Genomic DNA, 12,500 nt, shown 5'->3' on the forward strand with positions numbered 1-12,500 from the left:
CCCTAAAAAATCCCACAATGCACCACAAAAACCAGGGCACATCAGTGCTCACTATTCCCCTTACTGAAAATGACAGCATGTTTTCTGAAGCCTCTCAGCTCGAAAAAAACGGGGGACGAACTCTCAGCCAACTTCTGGCTACAAATGGAAGTGGCCCGTTGTTGTTGTTGTTGTTGTTGTTCTCAACTGTTACTTACTTTAAGGATTTCTAGCTTTATTTGATGTTCTATATACACTTTGTTTGAGTCTAACGACTTTTAAGTGTTTAATGATTTTTTTTTAAACCACTAGCTAGTCTACGATCCTGATTGACGTACCATGACAGACACACCTGTGATTAAGCTAACAAATTTATATGACATGAAACTTAAATATTTTTACATTTTTCATTTCTGGTGACGAGTATGTAGTCATGTCACCAGAAACTGAGTTATCATTGTACTTGTGTAGTGAGCCAGGGCCCTTACCAGTGCTCATGTACAGTATATATATATATATATATATATATATATATATACAGTGAGGGAAAAAAGTATTTGATCCCCTGCTGATTTTGTACGTTTGCCCACTGACAAAGAAATGATCATTCTATAATTTTAATGGTAGTTGTATTTGAACAGTGAGAGACAGAATAACAACAAGAAAATCCAGAAAAACGCATGTCAAAAATTTTATAAATTAATTTGCATTTTAATGAGGGAAAAAAGTATTTGACCCCCTCTCAATCAGAAAGATTTCTGGCTCCCAGGTGTCTTTTATACAGGTAACGAGCTGAGATTAGCAGCACACTCTTAAAGGAGTGCTCCTAATATCAGTTTGTTACCTGTATAAAAGACATCTGTCCACAGAAGCAATCAATCAATCAGATTCCAAACTCTCCTCCATGGCCAAGACCAAAGAGCTCTCCAAGGATGTCAGGGACAAGATTGTAGACCTACACAAGTCTGGAATGGGCTACAAGACCATTGCCAAGCAGCTTGGTGAGAAGGGGACAACAGTTGGTGCGATTATTCGCAAATGGAAGAAACACAAAAGAACTGTCAATCTCCCTCGGCCTGGGGCTCCATGCAAGATCTCACCTCGTGGAGTTGCATTGATCATGAGAACAGTGAGGAATCAGCCCAGAACTACACGGGAGGATCTTGTCAATGATCTCAAGGCAGCTGGGACCATAGTCACCAAGAAAACAATTGGTAACACACTACACCGTGAAGGACTGAAATCCTGCAGCGCGCGCAAGGTCCGCTGCTCAAGAAAACACATATACATCCCTGTCTGAAGTTTGCCAATGAACATCTGAATGATTCTGAGGACAACTGGGTGAAAGTGTTGTGGTCAGATGAGACCAAAATGGAGCTCTTTGGCGTCAACTCAACTCGCCGTGTTTGGAGGAGGAGGAATGCTGCCTATGACCCCTGGAACACCATCCCCACCGTCAAACATGGAGGTGGAAACATTATGCTTTGGGGTTTTTTTTCTGCTAAGGGGACAGGACAACTTCACCGCATCAAAGGGACGATGGACGTGGCCATGTACTGTCAAATCTTGGGTGAAAACCTCCTTCCCTCAGACAGGGCATTGAAAATGGGTCGTGGATGGATATTCCAGCATGACAATGACCCAAAACACACGGCCAAGGCAACAAAGGAGTGGCTCAAGAAGAAGCACATTAAGGTCCTGGAGTGGCGTAGCCAGTCTCCAGACCTTAATCCCATAGAAAATCTGTAGAGAGAGCTGAAGGTTCGAGTTGCCAAACGTCAGACTCGAAACCTTAATGACTTGGAGAAGATCTGCAAAGAGGAGTGGGACAAAATCCCTCCTGAGATGTGTGCAAACCTGGTGGCCAACTACAAGAAACGTCTGACCTCTGTGATTGCCAACAAGGGTTTTTAAACCAAGTACTAAGTCATGTTTTGCAGAGGGGGTCAAATACTTATTTCCCTCATTAAAATGCAAATCAATTTATAACATTTTTGATGTGCGTTTTTCTGGATTTTTTTGTTGTTATTCTGTCTCTCACTGTTCAAATAAATCTACCATTAAAATTATAGACTGATCATTTCTTTGTCAGTGGGTAAACATACAAAATCAGCAGGGGATCAAATACTTTTTTCCCTCACTGTATATATATATATATTCACAACCTAGGGAGCTGATTCAGACACACCCTTATTGTTTTTGGTGCCTAGCCAAGAGGCCCATTGTGCCTCCACTTCCTGTGGAGGCTGAAGACAGCCAAACTCCGCCCCCCTCCCATCCTCACCTACCCTTTGGAGCAAACCAAACTTCCGGCAACAATTTGAAAATATAATAAAAACATGAACCACAAAGTATACAAGAAGCATCCATTTTTTGATTTGTGGTATCAGAAGAGTTTAATATCTTGGGGAGGGTCACTGATACGCACGCTTCAAGAATGAATGAAGTAGCAGCATTCAAACATCTTTTTTTCCAATGTGAAGTGACATCTGCATAGAGATCACGGACATAAGTAAGTGACTAGGTAAGCAAGTAAGTAAGTAAAGTACATTTTATTCCTAGAGCACATTTAAGCACAGCTTACACTGACCAAAGTGCTGTAGGACATCAAATCATATTAATGTTTCCTCACCTCACTTAATTCACACCAAATTCACCATTTCCAAAATTCAGCTCTAGCTTTTGGTCTTCCAGTTATGTTAATAAACAATTATTTTTTGTTGGCACAGAGGTGTCAAAATAATGTAAAGTTCTCCCTAGGGCTGGGGATAGAGAAAATCTATTCTTGCCTTTTACTCATTATTTCAGCTTGGCAAGGTTTGCTTTTTATGGAGTTTTGTGGGCGTCACCAAATGCTAATCACCTGTTCTGTGCACATATTGGTAATTTACATGTTACTGGCATTCATCAACAGACGCACGCGAGTATGAACAAAATTAGTGTTTCCAAAACTTTTGTAAATCTGGCAAAATATTTTAGTGCACTTCAATTTACACACACATTTACAAACAACCTGGCTTAGCAAATTTGGACACTTCTTATGTTATTAGGAGAACTTTAAGTAAGAACAGGAACGAACTTGTCTCTTGAATGAAGAAGAATTAAATATGATTAAAAAACCTGACCTCGACTCCTGGCAATTGTCCAGCAATAGGCCAATATCAAACCTCCCCTTTATCTCCAAGATCTTAGAAAAGGTTGTACACAGCAGCTATGCTCGTACTTACATAACATGTATGTATGAATAACATGTATCAGTCAGGATTTAGACCTCATCATAGCACAGAGACAGCACTGGTTAAAGTGGTAAATGACCTTCTACTGACCTCTGATCAGGGTTGTGTCTCCTTGCTTGTGTTGCTTCACCTTAGTGCAGCTTTTGATACCACCGATAGTCAAGCAACCAGCAGTGGACCCCCTGAGATGGAATGACGTGACTCAGAACTCACCTTCTGTCACTGCCTGTAACTTTGGGGTAACCAGGGACAATCAGCTGTCCTTTTATTCTCACATTGCTAACCTGACACGCACAGGTGAGTTTGGGGGTCGGAGCTAAACTCTGCATATTTGAAGAATCCTGTGATAGATCATGCTTCACTGTTGCCAATATCAAATGTAACATTTTAGACCTCATTGACAAGCATAAGCTATAGTATGTCAGTCATAAACATAATTAATGTAAAATACTGTTCATTTTTATTATTTGTTATGTTTATATTACATCTGTTCATTTCAAGTGCATGAATGAAGTAGGCTTTTCCCAAGATTTCTACTAGCCCTAGTTCTGTAAGCAGTGGAATCGCAAACTCACAAGAATTACAGCATACAGTAGCATGTAGTAACATACAGGAAAATGCTACTATAGCAAACTTATTTCTGTAAAAATTTCAAGTTCGTATCTGGTCCCCCACCAGAGTTATTCAACCCAAAAATGAGGGGATTTTTTTTTTAATGGCAATTTTTCACCCCCACAAAAAAGTTTTTGTTCCAAGGAGCTAGGACCATCCTGAGGTTTCCATAAATAACTGTATAACCTAAATTTGTTGTGTGCCATGACACAAAGATCTCCATCATTGTTAAACCAGTGTAAAATGAAAAAAAAAAAAAATCGTTTTGCAATGTTAATACATAGAGGCAGTCACTCTTACAAAATAATCAGGAAAATTTAAAATTGTCATGCAACCTGCATTGGATCACTTGAGATGGAATGACCCTCCAGCCAAATTTGGCTTACATCATCTTGAGACCTGTCCAAACAACTGTCTACTGCCGTTATAGCCATTCAATGTGCTATTATACAAACACATGAATGATAAATTGAGAAATCTTCAATAAAATAAAATAAACACAATATACAGGGGAGGAAATAAGGATTGGATGCATCAACATTTTGTCCAGTAAATATATTTCCATTGAAGTTATTCACATGAAATTTTCACCAGACTTCAGTATTAACTCAAGAAATCCACAAATATAAAGAATTCACAGCATTAAAGTTCATAAATAAAGTTATGTGCAATAAAGGTGAATGACACGGGAGAAAAGTATTGAACACGCTAAGTGAAATGTATTTAATACTACGTGGAGAAGACTTTGTTTGTAATGAAGCTTCAAGACGCTTCCTGTATGACTGCAACACAGATATATGTTTGATGCAGATACTTGTGGGAAAGTGGGGGAAAAAGGCCCAGACTTATGAGGGAAAAACATCAATATCTTAGATGTTTTTAAATTTAAAGAAGAAACAATGTTCAGGTCAGAGCAGTAGCAATCACCACTACAGGTCAAAGTAGTAACAGACAGCACTACAGGTAACAGCAGCAGCAGCAGCAGCAATGCCTCCCTGCTGCCCATTTGTTCATCCAGACCTTTCCTCCTACAGTCAGAGAATTCCACCACTGTCCGCGGTCAAAACATACACATCATGAGTCAAACTACAGATCACTCTGCTTTCCTTTAGCTGTTTAGCTGAAACAAATGGCTCTGTTTGGAACAAATGTTTACACCCTTCCTGTTTCTCTTTCATGGTTTTTCTTTTAGTTTAGTTTCTCAGATGTCCTTCACTTATCCTGACTGCTGTGTGTAAGACCCCAGACCTTCGAGAACCCCCCCACACACACGAGTATCTAATCAAAAACACCCCAAAAATCCTGGTGGTGTTATTCAACTACATAAATCCTGCAGTGTGTTAGTGTTTTAGAGTGTGTTAGAATATGTTGGTGTGCGTTGGTGTGTGCGAGTGTACTTGTGTGGGTGTCTGTTAGTTTTTTCTTGGCACCTAGCCAAGAAGCTCCAGCACTGCCTCCATTTCCTACAGAGGCTGAAGAGAGCCAAACTCTCCCCTCCTCACAACCTTCTACAGAGGGAAAAAAGAGAGCAGCCTGACCAGATGTTTCAAACTTTTGGTTTGGGAGAAAGATAGATAATCAGAGGATAATTATGTAATGACACTGCAGAAATAACAAAACTCATTAAAAAAAAATATTACTATTTATTTTAATTTAATTAAAAATATAGGGAAGCATACCCATTCAAAACCCATGATATATATTGATATTTTCCTTTAGAAATCGCTGGTATAATTCAGGATTCATTGTTTCATCATGTTGTTGAATTGTTCCAATTCATGGCAAGCCATCCTGGTCCAGATGCAGCAAAACAGGCCCAAACCATGACACTACCACCATCATGTTTCACATATGGGAGAAGGTTCTTATGCTGGAATGCAGTGTTTTCCTTTCTCCAAACATAACGCTTCTCATTTAAACCAAAAAATTTTTTGGTCTCATATATCCATGAAATATTTTTCCATTAGCCTTCTGACTCGTCCACGTGATCTTTAACAAACTGCAGAAGGGCAGCAGTGTTCTTTTTGGAGAGCAGTGGCTTTCTCCTTACAGCACTGCCATACACACCACTGTTGTTCAGTGTTCTCCTGATGGTGGACTCATGAACATTAACATTAGACAATGTGAGAGAGGCCTTCCGTTGATTAGAAGTCACCCTGGGTTCCTCTGTGTCCTTGTGGACTATTACACGTCTCGCTCTTGGACTGATCTTTGTTGGTCTCCACTCAGGGGAGGGGAACGATGGTGTTGAACTTCCTCCATTTGTACACAATCTGTCTGACTGTGGATTGGTGGAGTCCAAACTCTTTACAGATGGTTTTGTGACCTTTTCCAGTCTGATGAGCTTCAACAACTCTTTTTAGGAAGTCCTCAGAAATCTCCTTTGTTCATGCCGTGATACACTTCCACAAACACGTGTTGTGAAGATCAGACTCTGATAGATCCCTGTTCTTTAAATAAAACAGGACGGTCACTCACTCACACCTGATCATCATCCCACTGACTGAAAACACCGGACTCTAATCTCACCTTCAGATTAACTGCTAATCCTAGAGGTGCACATACTTTTACCACTCACGGATATGTAATAATGGATTATTTTCCTCAATAAATTAATGACCAAGTATAATTTTTTTGGGTCCGTCACCCACTCTGGAGGACCATTAAGACTTTATTTATTTTATTTTATTCATGACTTCATCTATGTTATACTTTGTCTTCAAAGGTTAGTATGGGTGAGTTGTGGGTGCAGGCCATGGAGAGGACAGTTGTAAGACAAGACAAAATCGTGGATGTGATTGAGATATGGTGGGGACGTGTGTAACATTTGAAATGTCAGTTGAATTAAATAATATGTATAACATGAACTTTGGATTCTGTGAGTGTTGTATGTGCTTGGTCTATAGAAACGGTGTTGTTGGCTATCATATTCCCTGGTGTATGTAGGTGATCAGTGGTGTCCAAGTAGAGTTAAATTTGATAGTTTTATTTTTGATTGAGGCAGAGAGTTTTCCATTATGATGTAGTTGATTAATAGGTTTTTCCAGAGTGTGATATTAATATTGTTCTTTGATTTCCAATTTGTTAATATGCTTTTCTTGGTGATGTTTAGCGCGGTAAGGAGGACTGTTGTGTTAACTTTCAAAGGGAACTCCACGTTGCGTTTAGGGAGCAAACATATGTGGTACAGATCAGGCTGCTCCGTAAAACATAATAAACGTGAGCATGAGCAACAGTGGTGTACCTTCACAGTGCAAATCAGTCAGGGGACTCGGATCAGGGAGCGACAAGGACAAATAAATCTACCCAATGAGACATTCTCCCTGTGTCTGTGTATTAACTGTATAACAGATCAACATCAACACTACATCTATTACACACTGAATAAACTTTCATTAAAACATTACAGAGAACACTTCAATATCTTACAGCAGTTTGTGTCTGAGGAAAATAGTTCACCAGCGCCGTCTAGTGGCCACTCTTTATATGACCACTCAGAGATTTAAAAGACTTTAGTTTTTAGAAATATTTGTTTTAATACTGCCAGCCTACTAACTAACCCTAACCCCAGCACTAAAAAGCTGACACAGACACATTATAATCTCCTCTCAGGTGCTGGAGTTCCTGATACAGTAACCATTCATCATCTCTGATAGTTCTGGGATTGTAAATATAACCACTGGACATTCACTGTGTCTGAGGAGGGAGTAAATATATACGAGTAATAGATGGGTAAATATGTCTCAGTCAATTCATTAATTGATGCAGTGAATAAAAAATAAGATGATTTTGCTGATAAGCTCTTATAGAAAAAAAAAGTAAATATACTGTAATGATAAATGAATCAGAGTTTCAGATACAGTGTTATACAGTCCCCTCCAAAAGTACTGGAACAGCAAGGCCAATTCTATTGTTTTCACTATACCCTGAAGACTTCAAAATATGAATAAAACAGAATTTCAGCTTTCATTTCCTGATATTTACATCTAGATGTGTTAAAAATGACACCTTTGGTGGCAGACCACCCCATTTGCAAAGTATAGGAACAGTGTAAATGAAAGTAAATAAGACTTAATATTTGGTCCATATGTGTTGTTTGTAATAACTGCATCAATCCTGCGACTCAGTGACATCAAACTGCTGGTTTCTTCTTCTGTGAAGCTTCTCCAGGTTTCTCCTGCAGCTTCTTTCAGTAGTTGTGTGTTTCGGGGGTTTCTCCCTTCAGTCTCCTCTTCAGGAGGTGAGATGCTGATCAGTTGGGTGAAGGTCTGGTGATTGACGTGTCCAGTCTAAAACCTTCCACTTTTCCCCTGATGAAGTCCTGTGTTGAGGTGGAAGTGTGTTTTGGATCGTTGTCTTGCTGCATGATGAAGTTCCTCCTGATTCATTCGGATGTATTTCTCTGTAGAGACAGAATGTTCCTGTACAGTTCTGAATTCATTCTGCTGCTCCATCATGAGTTCATCATCAATAAAGATTAGTGAGAATGTTCCAGAAGCAGTCATGCAAGCCCAAGCCATGACACTACCTCCACCATGTTCCACAGATCAGCTTGTATGTTCTGGATCATGAGCAGATCGTTTCTTTCTCCACACTTTGGTCTTTCCATCACTTTGGTAGAGGTTCATCTTGGTTCCAGAACTTTTGTGGATCATCTCTGTATTATTTTGCGGATTCCAGTCTGGTTTTCTGATTCTTACTGCTGATGAGTGGTTTGCATCTTGTGGTATGGACTCTATATTTCTGCTGTCAAAGTCTTCTTCACATGGTGGTTGTGATACCCTGCCCTGTGGAGGTTGTTGGTAATGTTTGTCATCAACTGTTGTTGTTTTCCTTGGCTGACCTGATCCATATCTGGTTGTTAGTACACCAGTGGTTTCTCCCTGACAACTCAGAGCTCACCTTCTTTCACCGCAAGCAACCTTGGAGTAACCATGGACAATCAACTGTCCTTTTCCTCTCGCATTGTTAATCTGACACACTCACGCCGATTTCTCCATTACAACGTCAGAAAGATTTGTCTATTTCTATCCACACAGGCCACTCAGGTGCTTGTTCAGTCCTTGTCTTTTCGAGACTGGACTACTGCTACTCGCTCCTGGCAGGTCTGCCTCTGATTGCCACTCGACTTCTGCAACTGATCTAGAATGCAGCTGCTCGACTTGTTTTCAACCTTCCTAAGTTCTCCATACCACCACATTGCTCTGCTCCCTCCACTGGCTTCATGTAGCCAATGCATCAGATTTAAAACACTGATACTTGCTTACAAAACCAAAAACGGACCAGCACCCACTTACCTTAACGCACTTATCACACCCTGCACTGCATCACACACTCTCTGATACTCTAGCACAACTCGACAGGTCCCACCACCTCTCACGGTACAAGGAAGACCTGGATCAAGACTCTTCTCTTTCCTGGCACCTGGGTGGTGGAACGAACTTCTCCTAGATGTCGTGGAGTTCTTAAATTATTACTTTATTTAAAAACATTGTTGTGTCATTTGTGTGTTTTATTTTATTATATTACCTCCCTAGCAGAGTTTTTTTTATTCTTAGTCCCTGACCTAGTGAACCAGCATCAAGATATACTTATTGATCAAAACTTCAAAGCACTTCTGTAACTCTGGATAAGGGTGTCTGCTATAACTGTAAATGTTTCTTTCTTTTTCAGGACATTACAAATGGTTGTGCAATGGGTCTGAGGAATTTTCTCTCTTTTCTCATCTTCAGAATGGCTTGCTTTTCTCCCATAGACATCTCTCTGGTCTTCACGTTGTTTTATCCTTTTTAACAACAAATGCAGTTTTCACAGGTGAAGCCTAGGGCTCGAACTAAGAGCAGATATTAATTAATCGGAGCTATTAATTGTTTAAACAATCAAACAGGGCACACCTGGGTAAGAAGAAACACCTGCCAGTCACATGTTCCAATATTTTTGCTCACAGCACTTGGGTAGTCTTCCAGCAAAGGTGCCATGTTCTAAATTGTTTAACACATCTATATGTAAATATCAGGAAATGAAAACTGAAATTCTGATCCATCATCTCATATTCATCTTTTGATCTCAAAACCAAATGTCCTCAGTGTTTAGCAAAAACAAAAGAATTGGTCTTGCTGTTCCAATACTTTCAGAAGGGACTGAAGCTAAGCGAACGAAGTAGAATCATGTTAATTAACAATCAGTAGCTAAATCAGTGAAGACTTTTCACTCCACACTTTCTCCTTTCTCCATATTTCCATTCTCTTTCCCTCCATTTTTTGACACATCATTTCCTCCGGCTTCGATGAGCGGTTTCTCTTCAAATGTGGATGGAGATTCTCCTGTCTTTCCAGCTGTTTCAGCACCGCACACTTCATCTGCTTTTTCAGAGCTGTTCTCACTCCCTTCTTCAAGAGGTTCGGGATGTTTACGCTTAAAGAAACCACACTAAGAGAGAGACAGACAGAGAGGCAGTAGGACACAGAGAGAGTGAGATGGCGTAAGAGAGACAGAGAGAGAGAGAGACAGAGAGTGAGACAGAGAGTGAGATGGAGTAAGAGAGACAGAGAGAGAGAGAGACAGAGAGTGAGACAGAGAGTGAGATGGAGTAAGAGAGACAGAGAGAGAGAGAGACAGAGAGTGAGACAGAGAGTGAGATGGAGTAAGAGAGAGAGAGACAGAGAGTGAGAGAGAGTGAGATGGAGTAAGAGAGACAAAGAGAGAGAGACAGGAGGACACAGGTTAATTTTCAGAGAGAGTTCAGGGTGAATGACCACATGATAGAGATTGAATGATAAATGTTCTGATCTCCACTAGTGAGTGTTTTCAGCCTGTCACACTGTTTACTGTTCATACCACAGTGCTGGTGTGTACTTGTGTGTACTGGTGTGTATTGTTGTGCACTAATGTGTATTGGTGTGTACTGGTGTAAACTGGTGTGTGTACTAGTGTGTACTGGTGTGTAATCATGTGTGCTGGTGTGTATTGGTGTGCGCTCGTGTGTACTTGTGTGTTGGTGTGTACTCGTGTGTAATGGTGTGTACTAGTATGCACTCGTGTGCTGGTGTGTACTCATGTGTAATGGTGTGTACTGGTGTGCGCTCGTGTGTACTCGTGTGTGCTGGTGTGTACTCATGTGTACTCATGTGTATTGGTGTGTACTAGTGTGTACTCATGTGTGCTGGTGTGTACTGGTGTGTACTTGTGAGGCCGAGCGATCGCAGCAGATGCCCAAGTGGAGACAGATAAATATTGAAGAGTAGAGGGCCTAAAACTGAACCCTGAGGAACACCAGTGAGCACAGAGCTAGTGTCAGACCTGTAGCCACCCATAGAAATAAACTGGGAACGGTCAGTAAAATAGGATTTAAACCAGTTTAAAACTGTCCCAGTCACACCAAAAACACTTTCAAGGTCAGTAAGTAAAAGACCATGATCCACAATATCGAACGCAGCTCTAAGATCAAGAAGAATAAGAATGGAAGTAGCTCCAGAATCAGAGGCCATAAACAAGTCATGGGTAACTTTGACCAACGTCAGTTTCAGTGCTGTGAAATTTACGAAAACCTGACTGAAGGGGTTCAAAGAGGTTATTAATTGTAAGATGAGTACAGAGTTGAGAGGCAACAACACGCTCAAGTATTTTTGCCAAAAACGGAAGATTTGAAATGGGATGAAAATTGTTAAAATCATCCACAGCAACATTTTCTTTCTTTGGTACAGGTGTAACAGCAGCAGTCTTTAGTACTGCTGGAACGACCCCAGTCTCCAGTGATTCATTTATAATGCTGAGGATAGCAGGGCACCAAACATCGAAGCACGATTTAAATAGGTTCGTGGGAATTGGATCCAACAGGCAAGTGGTAGATTTCATGCTGGATACCTTCCTTGTGAGAGCCTCGAGATCAAGCAGTGAGAAATGAGTGAAAGAAACACCAGCGAACCCAGATGGACGAAGGAGTGAAGAGGCACAGTCAGGTGTAACAGGAATTTCTTTGCAAACATTATCAATCTTAGAATTAAAAGACTGAAGAAAAGAATCACAGAGCTGCTGAGAAACAGGGAAAGTGGTAACAGCATTAACTTGAAGCAATCTGTTTATGGTTTGGAACAAGTGTCTGGGATTATTTTGATTGATTACAATAGCCTGAGAGTCTCGATAATCACCCAGAAGATCCTTCCACGCTTGATAGTAAACATTCAGTCAGACTTTAGACCTGGAGACCTGGTTTACACCAACATTTGCAGTGCTCACATGGCTGCACCCCGCCCCCACCTCGGCTGCTCAGACCACATCTCTGTTAGGATAATCCCAACATACAGACCACTTCTGAAACGTGCCAAACTGCTTCTGGAACAGGTGAGAACCTGGTCTGAGGGAGCAGGCCATGTCAATGCTGGTGTGTACTGGTGTATGGTGTGTACTGGAGTGTATTGGAGTGTACTGGTGTATGGTGTGTATTGGTGTGTGGTGTGTACTGGAGTGTATTGGTGTGTACTGGTCAGTCCTGGTGTGTGGTGTGTACTGGTGTATGGTGTGTACTGGTGTGTACTGGTGTGTGGTGTGTACTGGAGTGTATTGGTGTGTACTGGTGTATTGGTGTGTACTGGTGTGTACTGGAGTGTATTGGTGTGTACTGGTGTGTACTGGAGTGTATTGGTGTGTACTGGAGTATGGTGTGTACTGGTGTGT

General features: G+C 40.8%; 1 protein-coding gene across 1 annotated transcript in view; it reads right to left on the reverse strand.

Moving 5' to 3' along the window:
• Positions 1-7,140: 7,140 nt before the first annotated feature.
• Positions 7,141-12,500, reverse strand: part of LOC128601868 (integrin alpha-M-like) — a 50,706-nt gene continuing 45,346 nt past the window's right edge. The window contains exon 31 of the mRNA XM_053615280.1: positions 7,141-10,256. Within this exon, the coding sequence (XP_053471255.1) occupies positions 10,035-10,256 (222 nt within the window). The 3' untranslated portion in view covers positions 7,141-10,034. The remainder of the gene's footprint in view (positions 10,257-12,500) is intronic.

Source organism: Ictalurus furcatus, chromosome 26, assembly GCF_023375685.1.
Source record: "Ictalurus furcatus strain D&B chromosome 26, Billie_1.0, whole genome shotgun sequence".
NCBI lineage: Eukaryota > Metazoa > Chordata > Actinopteri > Siluriformes > Ictaluridae > Ictalurus > Ictalurus furcatus.